The sequence below is a fragment of the Nicotiana tabacum genome, chromosome 6 (assembly GCF_000715075.1).
Source record: "Nicotiana tabacum cultivar K326 chromosome 6, ASM71507v2, whole genome shotgun sequence".
Lineage (NCBI taxonomy): Eukaryota > Viridiplantae > Streptophyta > Magnoliopsida > Solanales > Solanaceae > Nicotiana > Nicotiana tabacum.
The window spans coordinates 116,364,051-116,384,297 of NC_134085.1; the positions used below are offsets into that span (position 1 = coordinate 116,364,051).

Sequence of the window (20,247 nt, forward strand, 5' to 3'; positions counted from 1 at the left end):
CCAATGTTCATGACAAGGCACCCCATAATACGTCTTCTCCAATTTATCGTATATCTCATGCCTCGTAATAGTAATTGGATTACGCGATGCACAATTTTAAGTAAAAGCATTTTGTCAGCAACAAAGCAGATATATCGGTAAAGTACAATCAACTTCAAATTTCTGCAAGCTAATTATGCAGCAGATATAGTCCAAGGTGTAGAGCGGGTGCGCATATTAACAACACTAGCATGTACGCTCACGTCAAAATGAGGAGTTATGCGCTTACTGGATATCTTATGCAAGCTAAATTACTTACATAAAACAAAATGCCACCTGCAAAATTAAATGATACAGAAATAAGCCAAAAATTGTCGCATTTGCTACTTATTCAGAAAAGCTAGGGTGTTAGACAAGGTTACAGCCCAGCTCAGAGAGCCTACTGGGGAGAGTATATCAAACAAACAAGATAATTAGAATGTATCAGGGATAATATTTTCTACATATTGGAGGGAAATCAGAATTTATACAGATGGCGCCGAGCATCTGCAAATAGAAGAAGTGCATCAACATTTAGGACAAAAGTAAATGGGAGCATTTAGACATCAGAAAGAGAACTTTGAGCAGAAACATAATGTGCAATTATCAAGTTACTGCAAGAAAAATTACATTCTCACCATCTTGTGAATCACTTGTTCTTAGCTGCAACTGTTCTTTGCACTGTTGAGACGCCATCCACAAATTTTGTTCGGAAGAGAACATTTGCATTGTTAAACATACCCTCTTTCAAGGATACAACAATAAACTGCAGAATCCAAAATAACAGAAATTGAAAAAGGAATATTAGCAAAAGCTTCACAACAGTTGACATTTTCCATCTGACAACTATTTATGCCTTGGAGTTCTCTTCGATCTTTAGCCACTACTTAGTCATGTTATGAACATTAACGACTGTCATACATTTCACTTTTCTACAAAAGCATATGTCAACGACATAATCTGTTCCTCTCCAGACCAAAAGAATTGCTCAAGAGATATTTGTCAAAATTCAATCATAGATAGCTAATGCACCTGAGAATGTGGAAAGTGACTCTTGATCATTCTTCCAATGTTCTGTGTGTGACTTAAATCAAGAGCTGCATCAACCTGCCAAGCAAGCACAGGCGAAAGATGCAAATTACTAACAAAGTTTGTAGGTAAGTATGGATCAGTTAAAAGGTTCAGCAACCATTCCATATGCACCACTTACTATCACCAAAGTTGAGTTTGCAATAGGAAATGCCCAAACACATCATAAAGCAAGAATAGAGCATAAAAACAAATTATTCAATATGTTAAGGTGCTCCTTTATATCTTACAAGATGAAAACTTTTTGACATGACAATTATTCAGTAAGGCTAACTACCAATAGGTCAGTATTGATTATGCATATTTAGAATTTGGTACTACATAAATATGCAACATTTCCTAAAATTTCAAGTGAGTAGGACATGCAGATGGAATTTGAAGGAAACCTCATTATAACGCTGGTTCAAACCTTAAATGGGTCCTCCATCCCACATTTATGTGACACCATTTGACACGGCGCAAAGGAGAGTTGGTAATTAACTTTTTATTTAATAACACTGGTGGAAGAAAATTTTCAGGTTATTCTTTAAATGTTTGACAGAGAAAAAATCAAATTAAATATAAATTTGCCTATAACAACTATGCCTCAATTCCAAACAAGTTGATAGCGGCTTTATGAATTCTCGCTGCAAATGTCAGAGAGGATGAATTTAAATAATTGAAATTCAGGAAGCTATACAGAATAATGTAATTAATGGACAGATACCAAGTACTTTGGATGTTCCAGAGGGACTACAAATTTCTAGTTTGATAAACATCAAATATTATCTAAAAATGGAGATCACATGGATGAGAAGACATATCGTAGGAGTCACCTCGTCTATCTTAGCTTCTGCTATATGCTTCTTACAATTAAAAATATATGATAGAGGAAACCAAAAGAACATCACATTGGTGCTTTCAGTCATATTTTTCAAATAGATGTTTCTGTCACAGAATCAAAAGACATTCTCCTACGATTCACAGATAGAAATCCTTTCATTAATTCTAGGTAATAGCCACTGCCATAAAACTACATGATGCATTCTGCCAAAATAGTAACTCGCAGCACACACTTTAGGAATCTGGAGCTCATCACTGACATTACTTGGCATCTTATGAGTAGTGATATGATTAATGATCAAATACTCTTTCTTTATTATGTAAATCTCAGAGCATGTTAGTTTAAGAAATTTTAAGTACCTCATCCAGGATATAGAGTGGGGCTGGCTTGAAAAGAAGCAAAGCCAGAATGAGAGAGAGTGCAAGTAGAGATCTCTGCCCACCACTAAGCTCAGATAATGATTGTTTCCAAACTGCTCCAAATGCAACACGAACCTCCAAGCCATCTAAGAAGGTGCCTCCTTCAGGTGGTTCTAACTTTGCCATTGTGCCAGGTAACAAAGTAGAAAAGATGGATCCAAAATCTCTGAAGAGGTATGAAATATCAAAGTGAGATTTTGTAGAATCTGAAGAGTAGACTCTTGAATCAAAAGTAGAAATATATGTCAAATTAGCAGATCTTATGCCATCACACAATGAACCACTATGCTACCTGTTAACTTTCTCCCAAGTAACTTTAAGTGTTTCCTTCTTCTTCTCATCAAGCTCCTCAATCACCTTTTTGATTTTTGATTTGTCATTCTGCAACAACACAAGATAAGTAAAACAAACAACAGCAGAAAAGTATAGCTACACTGATTATACCAACCTCAATAATGTTCTTCTTTGACATTAAGTCATTGTACTCGTCTTCAGCTTTCTCAAACATCGACATAACTTTCTTATTAACCCTTTTCTCAAGCCTTCAACGGAGAGATAAACTTAGCAGTGTTAGTACTGGGAGGTAATAGAATGTTCTGCAACATTGGATATATATTTGTTAAATAAACTAGAAGGTTCTCACCCTGACTGATCGGCTTGAAGCTTTTCAAAAGTTTCCCTTGCATTACGGGGATCACAAGATCCAAAATCATAATCAGTACCACTTCTTCCAAAAAGTTGCTTCTCAGATGCAATCCAGGGATGTTTCTCGATCAATTTCTCGACCTTCAAGGAGCAATCCTTTTGGTCCATCTCCATGCGCTTCTCCTGTGACCAGGTTAGGACGAAAGAGGTTAGTTTTCCCAATAAGGACATCAAGAAGAAGAACAAGCACACAAGGATAAACGGTCAGCAAACCTCATTTTCCATTCTCTTCTTCTCAAGATTGGTCTCACTAATTTTATTCTGAAGTCGCTGCTGCTCCTTGAGAATGCTTGAGATTTGAGAATCACATTCCTTGATCTTCACACGAGCTGAGTTAAGTTCTGACTGGGCCAAACCATGATCATCTTTCAAAGAAGCAACCTGCAAGAGAAAGTCGAGAAAATTCACAACAGAAGCAGACGGAAAAAAACATATAAATATTAATGTTCTTCATTTTAATTTAGCAACAGAAGTAACTCTTCTGTTATATGTAGGTTGTCTGCAAAAATCACCTTCGCCTTTTGGGAGTCCACTTCAGATGCAAGATCATCAATCTGCTTGTTCAGAGAAACTAACTGACTCTCAAGGGATGCATGTTCCTGTTTGACAGCTTCCATCTCCATTACAAGCCTCTCCCTTTCATTGTCATGCCCCTTGAAGAATAAACAATCATGTTGTTAGGGATGACAGATTCAGAAAATCTTCGTTTGCAGTAGCCAAACTATGTCTGACAGAAGTGTCAACAATATGAAACTGAAGTATATCAGTCCTAGGATATCCTCATCTAGTCAGCTAAATTCCCAAACTGGTAAAATCTGAGACATTGTCCTTGTCTTCTGCTATTCAGATGAAAATCTTGCAATATTGTAGAAAATAAATAACTATTGGATAATTAAAAGGCCTTCAAAACTAATGGCTTTGAAAACAAAGAGACGTCTAGGAGGAGACATTCAGGAAATACCTCTGGGTTCCATGAATGATATATATTGTCCCACAGCACTATTCCATCTCAGTATGACATTTCAAAATGTTCAGATATGCATTGCTGTTCATTATTTTATTCACTTTTATATTAGTTTCTCACTAAGAAGCTGATGAATGGAGCAACATGAATAATAGGATTCATATGGGATTGAGGCACAGTTACGTTGTAAGAAGCTGGCGAATGCTCAAGTGCTACAAGAACTTTGAATTCTACAAGTGATACCAAGCTTAGAATGAAAACCATAAGACCTATCAATCATCATAAACTAGCAACAAACTGACAAACCAAAGATTGTGATGCTGAGAAGTTACTTGATTTTGAGGATAATAACTTTTCAATCAATAGGTTTCTTGTCCTTTTCCTTATCAGTTATATTTTTCATGTAATATAAGTCTAACAAGAGGATAAGGAAAACCAAGAACTGACAAAATTGTTTAATATGGACATTCAAGACATCAATCATTCTAGAAATTTGCTCCTAGTGCTTATAACTTTTACAAGTGTTGGAAACATTAAAAACCTACCTTTAGGTCCTTCAGTGCAGACTGCATCTGATTTTTTATAGTCTTAACCTTTTTTTCTAGATCTTTCAGTCTGCTCGCCCTATTACCAGCATGATCATGAATTGACTTTTCAAGACATGACACTTTGGCCAGACAGCTTTCGTAGACAAGTCTTTTCTCCTCAACAGCTGATTTTGCTTCTCCAAGCTCCTGTTCTAACCTTTTTACTAGTTCACCAAGCTACATGACAAAATAACAAATGCAAGAGATGTTACAAGCATTAATACGCTTATATTTGAAGAAGAAATAAAGGCCATACAGGAAATAACAAACTACAAAGGAAACTGAAATACCGCTCTCTATCTTTTAAAAAAATGTTACTGAATAGAATAAGGTGAACAACCTTGTGATGCTCGTTTTGCTCAGCCCTGCTCTGGGACAATGAAAGATCATATGATGCAAGTTCCAGCTGAGCCTTAAGGTCTTTGAATTTTCTTTGAAGCGGAAGGAGCTGATTAATCTGAATGCCAGAAACAAGAAAAGTTAAGTCCTCAAATGAAACCAAAAATAGACCCCGACTAATCCCACATAAGAGGGGGAACTAAGGGTCAGATAATGGAGCTCAAGCTTGTCTCCAGAATTCCATTCTACACTGCCAGACTGATCTTCAAAAAGAACTGTATAACTGAAACCTACTTTGGCACATACTATCCAGCTAGTTCTGTATTAAGGGGATTGAAGCAATAGCTAATAGAAAAGATGGTCATTGACTAATACTGAAGCAAGATTATCCCAAGAGAATCTTAATAAACCTTAGAAATTTCTCTTATTTGACAATGATTAAACCTTAGAATTTGCAATCTATCCATGCATCAAGATTCAACCCTAGCACATCTTATGGTTTCATGCGAAAAGCAAATGCATGTTACAAATGTTGACGAAAATTGCTAAGTGTTTCACATAGATCGAGGAATGGGATAAGGTCCATTTTCTTAACTTGATGTCAAAGCCAGGCCCATCCCTATCCTTTCTTGGTTTACCCGATATTGGGTGTTGTCCATGCTCAACAAGCCCAGGGCATGGGGTGGGTATTAAGTGGCCCACATTGGTTAATGAATGGATTGCCATCTCCTTATATGGTTATAGGCAATCCTCACCTTATGAACTAGCTCTTGGGCTTGAGTATGCCCAAGGTCCATTTTATTAAAACAATCTAATGACTACACCAACAGCATGACCTTGAAATTCACCTATATTGTGACTTCTCCCTTCCCCCAACCCAAAAGTATAAATGACTATTTTCAGGTGTGTACATGATTTGGAAGAATATGATCCACCAACCTTGGCATCGATTTCAGAGAGACATTTTTGATGAAACAAAAGTTTTGATTCTGCCTCTGCCAAAGCATGAAGTTGTCTCAATAAATCACCACCACCCCTGTAAAAAGTTGATATTACTTTAAAATTTCACATGTCATCATAAAAGTAATAAGGTCCTCAAAACACTAGAGATATTTGAAAAGTTATTCCATAAAATGAATCACAATTGACCATATGAAGCAGCAGATGATTGCTTACCTCCGACTACCACCAGTTAAAAGTCCACTAGGCTGAAAAATATCACCTTCAAGTGTCACACTGGGTATTCCAACTTCCCGACTAAAAGCAACCTACAATTCATTTTATAAAATACAGATCAGATAGCAGGAAGTACCAACATGAAGGTGGACAAAAACAAGTTCTACTTCCTTATTCCCATCACTGACACATTCATCTTGCCAACGATATTATGTTGTTGTTAAGAGAGAATCAATGGGCATTGGCACTGTGTCTGCAGTAAGACGCTGACTTAACGAGAAGAAGCGCCAAACTTGTGTAGCACCAAGCTTCAGGACTAACATGCACCTCAAGCGGGCCTTTAACAACATTAATGGTAAGCAGCAACTCTCTATTACTAACAAGTAAATTTACTACACAAGATATAGAGTTTCCTACGGTATTCTGGAGAATATTATGAAGTATTCTCTATATTTTCCTGCTTAAATTCAATAAATCAAGAGATGTATAATATTACCAATTCCCTTTAACTTTTAACAGGCACAAAGCATCAGTAGTCTTTCTTTAGTTGAAGATAATTATTGTCAGCAGACTTATATATACTTGTTATTCAGATTAAAAAACAAGAAGGACAATTAGAAATACATATAACATAAAATCACCAATGTACCAATAACTACATTTGACACCTTACCTCTCGTGCTGCATCAATAGTTTTGCAAACAAACGTTGAACCAAATACGTACTCCATTGCACTCTGTCATTGACATAGCACTGAAAATTAGGCATGAAACAGATGAATCCAAAATTTTCCAAGTCAGAAACCAAAGAAGCCAAATCAATAATGAGATATCAAAAACATGGTATCAGACTCAGAAGTTTGTTTTATAAATCTGCAAACATCAGAAACAAAGAGTTACTGGCAAAGGCATAGGCATACTTTGAGTTCTTCATCATATCCAATTAGAGAAATTGCCACTTCAGCATTGCCCTTTCCAACCTGTAAAATAAACACTTGCGTTCTAATAAAACCACCAATTGATGGTCACTTCGTATCATGGAAATTGCAGTGACTGACCAGTCTAGTAGCAGCATTTTGATATCTTGGTTGAACGGGATGAGTTTGAATTTTGTTTAAGGGTATAATGGTCACTCTCTTCCTAAGACCACCTTTCTGTAGAAGTTGCTTTCCTGTATCTTCTGTGTCTACCACAATATTAAACAGCTTCCCACCAGCAGCTACCTGCAGTAGATAAAATAGTATAATGCCACAACCCAACATACTACTCAGCTCAGTAAACCCTTATAGGATTAGACTATCAGAGAACTAAACAAAATATCAGAATACATGCACAAACCTCTAGAGCAGTCATTGCAGAACTATCCTTCACTTTAATGAGTTTTGCAACTACGCCTTTCACCTTTGACCTATTAAAATTCTTCACTGGGTCACTATATGTGAAGTCAATATTGGCCAGACGAGAGGAAAGAACACGTATTTCATCTTTTAACTTTTGTATAGCCTCTACTTCAACGGCACGATCCTGATTTAAGATACAGCATCAATCAACAACAAGAAAAACATAACCGATTTAAAAATACTGATTTTTGTATGAATATTTTAGATTTTAGTGGGCATCATCGAGAGAAGTACACTTTGAAATGAATCCATCTGCTCCTCTTTGTATGAAAGAGATTCCAAAGCTTTCTGCAGTTTTTCCACTTGTTTCCTTCCATTGTTAAGCTCCTTTTCCACTGCAGCAGCTTCTTCTCGCTTTGATAATAGCTGAGTTTTCTTCCCTTTTAGCTCTTTCTCACAATGGTTTATTTTTGTTTGCAACTGTTTCAATTCCGTTTCAGCATTTCCAACTTCTACTTTGGCATCAGCTAGTTGTTCTTCGAGGCATTTCTCCTCATTCCCGCTACTCTTACCAGCCAGCACACCCTACAAGGGAATGGAGATCATCTGATTGAGATATGATAGGATTTGATATGTATTGTGCAGCGATCCCCATAAAAGTATGGTATGCTCACCTGGTACTCCTTTTCATGCTCTTCTAGACTCATAGAAAGCTCCTCAGCTCTTTTCTTTAGGTCTGATGCTCCTTCTTCAGCCTTTCTTACAGCAGCAACTTTTTCTTCTGCTGATTGCTTCAATTCCTCGAGATTTTTTTCAACCTGCAACATCAGTGCATGATTTTTTAATCCAAGAGACATAACAGCAACACAGCTTAAGAAACTGACAAGTATCAGAAACATACAGTGAAATTTCTGGGAGGAAAGAAATAGAAAATAGAAAAAGATAAGACTGGAAAATATGAAGCTCTGACCTTTACACAATTCTTTTTCTCTGTCTTTAGAATGTCCTCTTGATTTTTCAGGACAGATGTTTCCTTCACCAGATCACATGAAAGAGCATCAACCTTTTCAGTTAAAAGCTTTATCTCCCCACCCATGTTTGCCTCTTTCTCAGCTTGCAATTCTGATGCTCTCTTTTCCATTTCCTGTATCTCTTTGTTCATCTTTCCCACATTATCATCAATTTCGGTAATCTTAGACTTCATACCTTCTAAACCCTGTACGGCATCAGCCATAATTTTTTCAGCTTCAACATACTCATAGGCAATGCAAAAGCGTTTAAGTCTGTCCAATTCTGCATTCCCATTCGCCCATTGCATATACTGCATCCTCTCTTTCCTCAGTTTCTCCAAAGCAGGAAGAATTTCCTGGTCTAAGAGCTTGTCAATCTCATCAACTTTACTTTGTTTCTTTTCAAGAGTTTTCAGGGCAGCTTCTTTCTTTGTCTCATACATTCTTGTACCAGCAGCTTCTTCAAGCATAGACAAGATTTCAGGGGGTTTCATGTTCAAGACTTTGGTGATGCGCCCTTGCATAATAAGAAAGTGTGGATTGTTTACATTTAGCTGCACGGAGTGAAAAAGATTCTGAACTCGACTTGGTTGAGCAAGGTGCCCGTTGATCAAATATTTGTTCCTTCCACCAACCACAATCTGCACGTATACGATCAATTATTAATTTACACTATGTTAACAAATAAAAGCAGATACTTTTAGAAAAGGATATGCAGAATAAGAATTTCAGTCTCTGACTGCCTTGCTTATGACAATACCAGGTTGGATCTTGATATCCTCTATTTAATATAGAAATACTACCTACTGACAAATATGATATACAATAGTAAAACTAATTATAGGATTCTTCACCCATAGTCATAGTTAAGCCTGATAAGAAAGAGCAAAGCGAAGGAAAGGCAGATGGTTCATATTACAATGTGAACAATAGAAGCCCTAAAAATGTCCTGTAAACAACCCCATAAATGAGTCATGTAATCGAGTTGGTTACCTTTAAATTATTTGACAATTCACTAAACAAGAGCAAATAATAAAAGCAGTGGCATTCATTCTTCCCACAATCAAGATACACAATTTTTGGTTTGCACCAATTAAAAACAAACATATTATTTATGCTTGTTGTGTCCATGAAACTCTTTCGCGAATAGCGGGAGCTTAGTGTACCGGGCCGCCCTTTTATGTCCATGGAACTCTTTCAATCACAATTATCCAAGTTCAACTTCAAAATGAAGATTTTCACAAGTAAGAACCCATTAGCCAACTATAGGCATACAGCGGCAGAGCTAGCATTTCAACTTATAGGTTCAGCAGGACCTAGTAGCTTTGGCAAAGACCCTGTATTTGTGTAAAAAAATTTACTTAAAATGTATAAATAATTGATCCGGACCCAGTGAGTTGCCTTTTCTAGAATCTAAAACCCATAACCTTAAAATACTAGCTCCGCCTCTGTACGCATTTGCTTTCCAAACACAGTAAAAGAAAATGGAATTTACCTGACGGGTAACAGTGATTTCGGTACAATCTTCGTATCCCAAAGGACTTCGACTACGGTCTGAATTATCAAACACAACGGACACCGTAGCCTTAGTGATGCCAGCTTGGCCTTGCTTGTACACTAACTCCTGTAGATTAGAAGCCCTAACCTGCTGCAAATTCGTAATCCCTAAAACAAAGCAAATTGAGTCCAAAATGTTGGATTTCCCAGACCCGTTCAACCCCGTTATAGCATTGAAAAACGGGTCGAAACCCGAGACGACTGTTCTTGTTGCGTATGACTTGAATCCCTCCAAGCAAATTTCTTTAATATACATAGTGACTACCGAGAGCGAGAAGTTCCCAGAGAGGGTCGATATCAAAACCCTAGAAAATGGAAGTGGCACAGGGCTTTGGAGATCAAAACCCTACTGAAAGAAAATTCGATGAAGATGAAATTTTGCTTTGGAGATGTGGAGTGATGAATTTAGTTCATTTTGGGAAAGCTTGTTGGACTTGGTGAAATTTAGGCGGGAAAACGGATTCTTTTCGACACCTTTTCTATTTTTGAAATTAAGGGGTTCCTGTGTTTTAATTTCAAAATTTATTTTTTAGTTTTATATGTACGTTAATATTTTATTCTAGTACCTCTATAATTCTTTTTTTTTTTTTTTGGATAGGGGTCAACTGATTTTGGTTATGGGGATTGACTTTTTCTTTGCAGAGAAAATATGGTTATCAGTCTCCTATCTTGGTTAATTCTTATCTCAAACTAACTTTTGAGGTTATTAGGTTTAAGTTCATTTTCTTTAACATAAATAAATTATATCAACGAACTATAGTGCCTTTTGGTTACACTATTTGGTATTGCTCAAACCTTTCCCCAGACATTCTTCATTATATTCGAGACTGTATGCATTTACTTGAGAAAGTGCCGAACATGAAAGATACAATTTTGTAATTTCATTTACAATAGTTCCTATAACCCTATATCAGAGGATTTAATTATCTTTTTCTCTAAACCTATGTTATTCTTTATATGAAAAATATTATTGAAATTGCTTAAAAATCATCTATTTCTTTGGAGCCTATGATCTTGGTAGTAATGGTACACCTAAAAGGAAGATATTCTTTTCTTTTCTTTTTTTTTCTTTTTCTTTTGGCAATGTTTTTCTGATTTTGGATTGTCTCTGATGCAAGTGCAAGAATGCAGAAGAAATTGAATAAGGCATAATGGAATAAGGCAACTGGCATTGAGTTAGTTATAGGTGTTAGCGAGTTAGTTACAAGTTAGTTAGAAATTAGTTAAAACAGTTAGTTGGAAAATGCACTGTAGAGTGAATGGTAGTAGCTCATTACTTTCAATAATTATGATATAAATACATTACTACGTTGTAAATTGGAGGAAATCGTGAAGAAAGATCACTCTATTCTCTCTTCTTACATCTTCTCTCAGCTAATTCTCTCGGTAATCCGCTAAGCTAACTATTATCGTCTTCAAGCTTGGCTCCTAGATTAACAATTTTCATCGCGACTTTGACTAATTGCATCAATTGGTATCAGAATGATCGATTCTCGGCATAATCAATGATGACTCGCAGTAAAAATCAAGACAAACTAGTTGATGAAATGAAGGAAAAACTATCACAGATTCAAGAGCAGTTACAAAAGGTAATGAATGGCATGATGAGTATGAATGAAAGGAATTCGCAAGCATATGGAATTGTTAAGGCTTAAAGAGGCTATCGGGATTATCACTCAAAGGGGAATGGAACAAATTGTAGTCGAATCTTCGATCAACAGAGGGGAATCAATGGAGGTGAGGAACAAGGAGTCACATAGTGGTTCTGCTCATCAGGACATGGTAATTCCTTTATTCGATTCTCAAAATTAGATTTTCCTCGATTCTCTGGTGTAGATTTGTGTACATGGTTGTATAAGGTCGTTCGGTACTTTTCTATGGATGAAATTTATTTTGAACAAAGGGTAAAGGTGGCCTCCATTCATATGGATGGTGATGTCATTGCTTGGCATAAGTCTTATGTGAAGGTACAAACTTCTACATTGGATTTATCATGGATTGAATATGTACTGACTTTAAATGAAAGATTTGGTAATAATTCTGAGGATCCCATGGAAGCCTTCAAAAAATTTGGGTCAAACCGATGGGGTTAGGGAATACCAAGCAGAATTTGATAGATTATTAATTGTAGTTAATCTAACAAGTGAGAATGCCATTAGTTGTTTTTACGGGGTCTAGAACCATAAGTGAATACAGTTGTAAGAATACAAGCACCAAGAACATTAATGCAAGCCTATAAAATTTCCAGATTATAGGAAGAAGTCTTTGATGCCCAAGCTAAAATATGGGGTTTGAACCCTATTTCTAGACCTTTTCAATCTAATTCCAATTATATTTTACCTACCCCTACTTTTTTCAAACCATATAATTACCAAAAACATGTTGCACCAAACTCCACTTACCAAAGAAATGTTGATATCAACTCAAACAAACCTAACATGCCAGGTAGAAGGCTAATTGCTGCTGAGATGGATGAAAAAAGAGTCAAGGGCTTTTGCTTCTTCCGTGTTGAAAAATATGAGATGGGGCATAAATACAAGTCTAGGAAGCAGTTGTTTATGGTGGAGGTGTTAGAAGAAGAAGCAACCACAACAATTGAGGTTGAAGAGGAGGTATTGATCCAGGAAGTTGTGTAGAAGCTAGCAATGAGTTCATGACTATATCTCTGCATGCTTTTAATGGGGTGTCCGGTTATCAAACAATCAGATTCACTGGTATCATGAGAAGAGGCCCTAACATGTTCTGATTGATACATGGAGTACCTACAATTTCACTGACCAGGAAGTTGCTAAGAAATTCGGGTGTCAATCTAGCTCTATAATGGAGCAATCCATCAGTGTGGCTGATGGTAGGAAGTTACAGATTGTTGTTGTATGCAGGAACTTGCAATGATTACTACAAGGGACAACATTCTCTTCAGACTTCCTGCTGTTACCATTAGGGAATATGGATATGTACTGGGAGTTCAGTGGCTTAGTACTTTGGGAAGAATCCTGTTTGACTTCAGAAATAGAACCACTGAGTTTGTGCATCAAGGCAAGAAGCATGTACTGAGAGGTGCTAACAACCAACTTAAATCAACTAAAGCCATTTCCTTACCTAAACTAAAGGACTCAAAAGCTCAGTTTTTTATGATTTCACTAATGGATATAGATGCAGAAGAAGTGCAATGCCATAACATACAAGCTACACAGGAAGCTGAACTCACACCAGCTTTAGATACTCTCATCAAGCAGTATTCAGGTATCTTTGAAGTGCCCACTACCTTACCTCCTCATAGATTCTCTTTTGACCACAAAATTCCTTTGATAAAATATGCAAAACCTGTGAACAAGAGACCATATAGATATCTTGGAGTTAAAAGGATATTATTGAGAAGCTAGTTCAATAAATGATGGACCAAGGGGTGATTCAACATAGTACTAGTCCTTATGCGTCACTTGTTGCGTTGGTAAGGAAAAAAGATGGTAATTGGAGGCTATGTATTGACTATATGGAACTGATGTAACGACCTGACCGGTCGTTTTGAGCATTCGTACTTCGCTCGGTGGTTTGAGGACATGAATAGCTCCGTATGGTATATTATGACTTGTGTGTATCGTCAATTTTGGTTTTCAGGTGATTCAAATTAGTTTGTACGAATGAATTTCATGTTTGAAGCTTTAAGTTGGAAGAGTTAACCAAGTTTGATTTTTAAGTATTTGCCCTCGAATTGGAATTTTGATGGTTTTGTTAGGTCCGGATGGTGATTTTGGACTTGTGTGTATGCCCTGATTTTGCATTTGGATATTTCTAAAAGGTTTCGGCACTATTTTGGCGAAAATTGAAAATGTGAAGGTTTAGAATGTTCATAAGTTTGGCCGGGAGTTGACTTTAATGATATCGGATTCGAATTATAGTTTATGGAATTGGAATAGCCTTGTCATGTTATTTGGGACTTGTGTACAAAATTTGAGTTCATTTCGAGTTGGTTTGATATGGTTCAGCACGAGATTTTGGAAGTTGAAAGTTCAAAAACTCATTAAGTTCGATTCGAGGTGCGATTCATGATTTTGATGTTGTTATGTGTGATTTGAGACCTCGAGTAGATCCGTGTTATGTTATGGTACTTGTTGGTATGTTCAGACGGGATCTCGAGGGGCTCGGGCGTGTTTCAAATTGATTTCGGACCATTTTTCTTCATATTTTCATTGTTGGTTTCTGCTGGTGTCTGGTGCCTCAATTGTTCTTCGCGATTGCGAAGATGAAGACACGATCACGTAAGGTAAATTCTGGAGCTGGGATTTTCTGCTTCGCGTTCGTTTAGTTAAGGGAACTGGTGCACCGCATTCGCGAAGGACAAACCGCTATCATGTAGTGTTGAGACGGGGAGCTCGAAGATGGTGATTCTCTTACGCGTTCGCGTGGGTCAGTCCTCATTCACGGAGACTTGGCATTTGTGGCCATCGCGTTTGCATGAGGAGGCTCACAAACGCGTAGAGTATTTCATGGCAGTGTAATTTTTCTTCTTGGCGATCGTGATTCATAAATTCGTCTACTGATTGTAAGTACTCTATTTTCAGAGTTTTCAGGCGTTTTAGCATATTTTGAGATATAGAGCTCGGATTGAGGCGATTTTTACCACATGAAATGGGATAAGTATGTTCTACTCGGTATTAATTTTATTTCGTAATTCCATCTTCATTTTTGGCATTTGATTGATGATTTCAAAAGAGAAATTGGGGTTTTTTGTCTAAAATTTCATAAAGTGATTTTTTGAGTTTTGGACATCGATTTGAAGTCGGATTTGAGTGATACTAGTATGGTTGGACTCATAATTGAATGGGTTGTCACATTTTGTGAGTTTTGTTAGGTTCCGAGGCACGAGCCCGGATTTAACTTTCTGGTTGACTTAGGCTTTTGATTAAAGATTCGACCTTTATCGATTGGTTTTTTCCCTTTGGCATTGTTTGATGTTCTTGAGTTTATTTTGGCTAGTTTGAGCCATTTGGAGGTCGGTACGCATGGGGTGGCGTTTCTAGAGTATTGTTTGGCTTGTTCGGTATTGGATTCGGCTTGTTCGAAGTAAGTAACATATCTAAACTTGGATTTGAGGGTATTTGACCCAGGGAACTGTGTTATAAAAGATGTATTGAGGTGACGCACATGCTAGGTGACGAGCGTGTGGTCATACACCGAGGAAATAATGATTTTAGCTGACTATTAGACTATGAACGGACTTGTTTTGCTTTTATATCTTGTTACATCCATGTTCTTCCTATTTGTTTGATTGTATAAGATATGAATCATGTTAAAAATCATATTTAGGCTATATGCTTATTCTGTTTGGACCACTGAGTTCATCTCTATTGTTGAATTATTTGCTTAAATTGCAATTACATACTCAGTCATATTCATCCATTTGCATATCATATCTCAGTCTTTGTTATCATTTGTTGTCACAACATGTTATCATTATTTGGGCTGATTGGCATGAGATTTGTGAGCCCGAGAGACTGGAAAGATTGATGACTGAGTTGGGCCATAAGGGCCAGATTATGAGTGATATTTATAGGACCGGGATACACGCCGCAGCGGGTTTTATTGATTCATGATGAGATTGGGTCGCACGCCGCAACATGTATTATTAATTCATTATGGGATCGGGCTGCAGCTGTAATAAGTTTTATTGATTCATGATGGGATCGAGTTGCACGCGCGCCGTAGGCTATGTTGGCTTATATTAGCGCTTGGGCGAGATCTGCCCCTCCGGAGTCTGACATACCAGTAGTGAGCGCAGGTACCGAATGCCGAGTGATTGAGTGTGAGACAGTGAGATTGAGTATTCTGAGGGTGTGAGTACATGAGTTCATCATTGTGATGCATTACATTTGACATGCATACTTGGCATGTAGGCATAGAGATGCATTTCCTCATGCTAAACGGTATTGTGACATTCATGGCTTCACGCGCACATTGACATATAGGCATAGAGGTGTACTTTTCTCATGCTATATGATAATAAAACATCTTATCTGTTGTTTAAAGTTTCTGGGAAAAATCACAGTTTTTTGATATACCCATATTTTGGTGATTTCGGTAAAAAATCTGTGTTTTACTGTTATACCCGAAGCATGCATATTTTTCATAACTGGGAACGAGCTGAGCATCCTATCTTTGAGTTATTGCTTGTACTACTTTTATTATATTGTTACTAGTTGTTCTTGGCTATTGGTGTTGGACTCTGACCGTTGTCCAAGCTCGTCATTGCTTTCAACCTAAGGTTAGGTTTTTTTACTTATAGAGTACATAAGGTCGGTTGTACTCATACTACACATCTGCACCTTGCGTGCAGATTTTGGAGTTGATGTTGATGTGTATGGCGGGAGCTGGCATTGAAGATGTACCTGCGTTCCGGTTATAACTGCCTTTTGTTCTTGGTAGCTTTAGATTTATAAATCCATTTATGTATATTTCGAATAGATGATGTACTTATTTCATACCAGTTTTGTAAAATCTAAATCTTAGAAGCTCATCCTTAGATTGTTGTATAAAAGATCAGTTATTTCATCATTTATTTCTCAGTAATCTCATTTAAATTGAATTATTGTTAATTGGCTTACCTAGCGGGTTCGGTTAGGTGCCATCACGACTAGTTGTATTTTTGGGTCGTGACAACTGAAACACGTGACAGTCAAAGACAAGTTTTCTACAATGTTTTAAAAGGCGAGGGCGTGAGACGAGGCATTTTACCTCTGACGAGGCGAGGCGTAAGCCTTGAGACATGGGGCGTAAGTCCCAAGGATCTTTAAATTTTACTAATTTCAAGAATTTTAAGATAGTATAAAATTTTAAAAAATATATAAAAATCACATTAAAATCACAAAATTATAACAAATAATCTATTTAAAATATTTATAAATTATAATTCAACTATGAATAATACGAAAAGGATGAGATATATCATAATATGCAAATTAGATGCAACGTCGTTACAATTCAAACATCAAAAGTAATGTATTCGATACTAAATCTGATATGTATCTCTTAAGGAATAAAGAATCTTAAAAGAATTTCGATATTATAATTTGATATTTTTTTAAAATACTCCTTTTATTAATATACTTTCTATTTGAAAGAGAATTTATATAAAAACATAATCCACAATTTAAATATGATTCTCTAGCATCATTTATTTTTAAGTTTCAACAAGTTAATAAAGGGACACATAATTCACCATACTATACCACGATAACTAATTATTTGTAAATAATTACTAGTTAATATTGAGTTATTAAATTAATAAGTATTGTATCTCGTAAACGTAGAAAAAAATATTTAGGAAAATAATTATAATTTTTTTTATGGATTATTATATATTAAAGACATAACAAAAGTTAATAAACAAATACTTTTTAAATAAAAGATTTATTTAAAATTTACTATCATAGCAGTCTTAGTAGATAACGTGCAATAATTTTTCTTTTAATTATGACATAAAGTACTCTCAACTTAATGATTTAAGATTAAGAAAAAAGTAATTTTGAATAGTCAATAATTTATTAAGAAAATTTGAGGATTTACAAGGTTAGTTACACGCAATTGCATAAAGTTCTATTAGGCGAACCCAGTACGCTGGGTGTTGGGCGTGTCCGGGGCGTAAGCTCCGACGGCCGAAGCGTAAGTGTCATGGAACTAAGCCCAATGACGTTTTACGAGTGCTCCGCCCCAGGGCGAGCCCCGAGCGAGATCCAATTATGCCTTTTAAAATAGAGGTTTTCTATACCCATTATTGAGGACTTTCTTGATGAATTGGGAGGTGCAGTTATGTTCTCTAAGATAGATTTGAGAGCAGGTTACCACCCGCCAAGAATGACAAAGTAGGATACCCACAAAACAACTTTCAAAACTCATGAAGGTCACTATGAGTTCTTAGTTATGCCTTTTGGGCTAACTAATGCTCCATCTTCATTTCAGAGTCTTATGAATTGTGTTTCTAAACCTTTATTGAGGAAGTTAGTCCTAGTGTTTTTGATGATATCTTGATCTACAGTAGAAGTATCTATGCTCTTGCTGATCATGTGAAGGCCGTCTTTGAACTGATACGACAATATCAGTTGTATGCTAAGATGGTTAAGTATGCATTTGATGTGCCTAAGGTAGAATACTTAGGTCACTTCATCCGTGTTCAGATAGTTTCAACTGATCCTAAGAAGATAGTGGATGTACAATATTGGCATGTTCCATGTAATATCAAACAACTGAGGGGGTTTGAGGCCATTTGTTGTAGAGACTGATGCTAGTAGGAAAGGAATGAGAGTAGTCCTGATGCAACAGAGGCATCCTATAGCTTACAAAAGTAAGTCCTTAGCCTCTAGACATCAAGCAATGTTAGTTTATCATAGGGAACTTCTGACTCTCATTTTTGCAGTCACCAAATAGTCTCACTACTTGCCGGGAAGACCATTCATTGTGAAAACATGTCAGAAGGCACTAAAGCATCTGTTAGATCAGAATGTTCATACTGATTTTCAAGTGGATGGTATTTCAAAACTCATGGCCTTTGATTTCTCTATTGAATATAAAAAGGGGAAAAGGGCCATTATTGTCCATGTACTATTGGAAATAATGCACGTTTGTCCCCCATTTCACTTTACCTTCAATACCCTTCCTACGATTAACAAAGTTGATTTAACTGCCCCTAACCCTAACAGATGGTCGATGTGGCAGCTGACCCACTCTATTTTTTCCAAGTCAGCTTTCCATTAAGTTGAAAGCCCCTAATCGACTCCCAAATTAGATCGACCCAATTTCACTCCCAAAATTTTGACCCGTAACCCATAAATTTTTGTACACCAAGAAAAGTTTTGACTGTGAATTGCTTTCCTATAATGATTAGTGGATGAATATGTTTCTAATCTGGCGTATATAGGAGTCCAACAATTGATAGTTAATGGTCCTTCTGGTACATACAATGAAAAAGAAGGTGATTATGGCATTAGGACTTTATTGGACTTTGTGAACAACCAATTATGGGTTATGGGTCAAAATTTTAGGAGTGAAATTAGGTCAATCTAATTTGGGAGTCGATTTGGGGCTTTCAACTTAATGGAAAGCTGACTTGGCAGCTGACTTGGAAAAAATGGAGTGGATCAGCTGCCACATCGACCATCTGTTAGTGTTAGGGGCAATTAAATCAACTTTGTTAATGGTAGGGTGGGTATTGAATGTAAACTGAAATGGGGACAAACATGCGTTATTTTCAATAGTACAGGGGCAATAATGGCCTTTTTCCCATATAAAAAAGGGGTGGAAAACAAGGCTACAGATGCTTTGTCCAGAAAACCTGATACTGAGTTGTTAGCTATTTCCCTGCTAACTCCAAATGATTCTTTGTTCATTCAGATTCAGAACACTTGGCTCACTGATCCAGCATTACCAAATGGTGATTGCAAAACTCCAAAAACAACCCTATAAGTCATATACTTGGTGTAACAATCCGTTAACGTAGAAGGGCAGACTTGTGATTGGAGACAATGTGCAATTGAGGAACACCATTATTAAAATATGGCATGCAACTCCTCGAGGAGGTCATTTTGGCATGGATGTTACCATTAAAAGACTGGAGTCCTTATTCTTTTGGAAAGCTCTCAGCCAAGATACCAGAACTTACAACAACAAGTTTGATGTGCACAAATATGATGCTGCTGCATCTCCTAGATTACTGGAACCCTTGCCAATTCCTGAAGGAGTTTGGACTGATATATGCTTAGATTTCATTGAGGGTTCACCCAAATCCAATGGCAAGGAAGTGATCTTGGTTGTGGTTGACAGACTGAGCAAGTATGGCCACTTCATGGCCTTGTCCCACCATTATACTGCCCAATATGTAGCCCAATGTTTCTTGGATAATATTTTTAAACTTCATGGCATGCCTGTTACTTTAACAAGTGATAGAGATCCTGTTTTCCTTAGTAATTTCTGGCAAGAACTTTTCACATTCCAAGGTGTTCAATTGGAGAGATCAACTGCTTACTATCCTCAAACTGATGGTCAACCAAAGGCTTTGAACAGAACTTTGGAGACTACTTAAGGTGTTTTTGCTCTGACAAACCTCATGAGTGGTCTTCTTATTTGGCTTTAGCAGAATGGTAGTATAATACGTCCTATCATACAACAATTAGATGCACTCCTTATAAAGTCTTGTATGGTCAAAAGCCTCCCATCTGCCTGCCCTATCTT

General features: G+C 36.8%; 1 protein-coding gene across 4 annotated transcripts; it reads right to left on the minus strand.

The window, feature by feature from the left end:
- Positions 1–272: 272 nt before the first annotated feature.
- On the minus strand, positions 273–10,532 carry LOC107819727 (structural maintenance of chromosomes protein 2-1). Of its 4 annotated transcripts, none has more exons than XM_016645866.2 (21): positions 9,965–10,532; positions 8,430–9,110; positions 8,134–8,277; positions 7,754–8,044; positions 7,458–7,643; positions 7,178–7,342; positions 7,040–7,099; positions 6,794–6,856; positions 6,121–6,212; positions 5,884–5,980; positions 4,946–5,062; positions 4,564–4,782; positions 3,567–3,707; positions 3,268–3,435; positions 2,993–3,177; positions 2,798–2,891; positions 2,642–2,730; positions 2,290–2,515; positions 1,051–1,125; positions 657–784; positions 273–315 (listed from the first exon to the last, which is right to left on the minus strand). In XM_016645866.2, exons 1-20 carry the CDS (start codon positions 10,280–10,282, stop codon positions 668–670), a joined length of 3,528 nt encoding a protein of 1,175 aa, XP_016501352.1. In that variant the 5' UTR covers positions 10,283–10,532; the 3' UTR covers positions 273–315; positions 657–667. The 4 variants fall into 4 exon arrangements, with proteins under 4 accessions (XP_016501352.1, XP_016501350.1, XP_075111313.1 ...); XM_016645864.2 differs by having other exon boundaries at positions 273–525; XM_075255212.1 differs by having other exon boundaries at positions 273–525; positions 7,178–7,338; positions 7,454–7,643.
- Between the last annotated feature and the right edge of the window lie 9,715 nt (positions 10,533–20,247).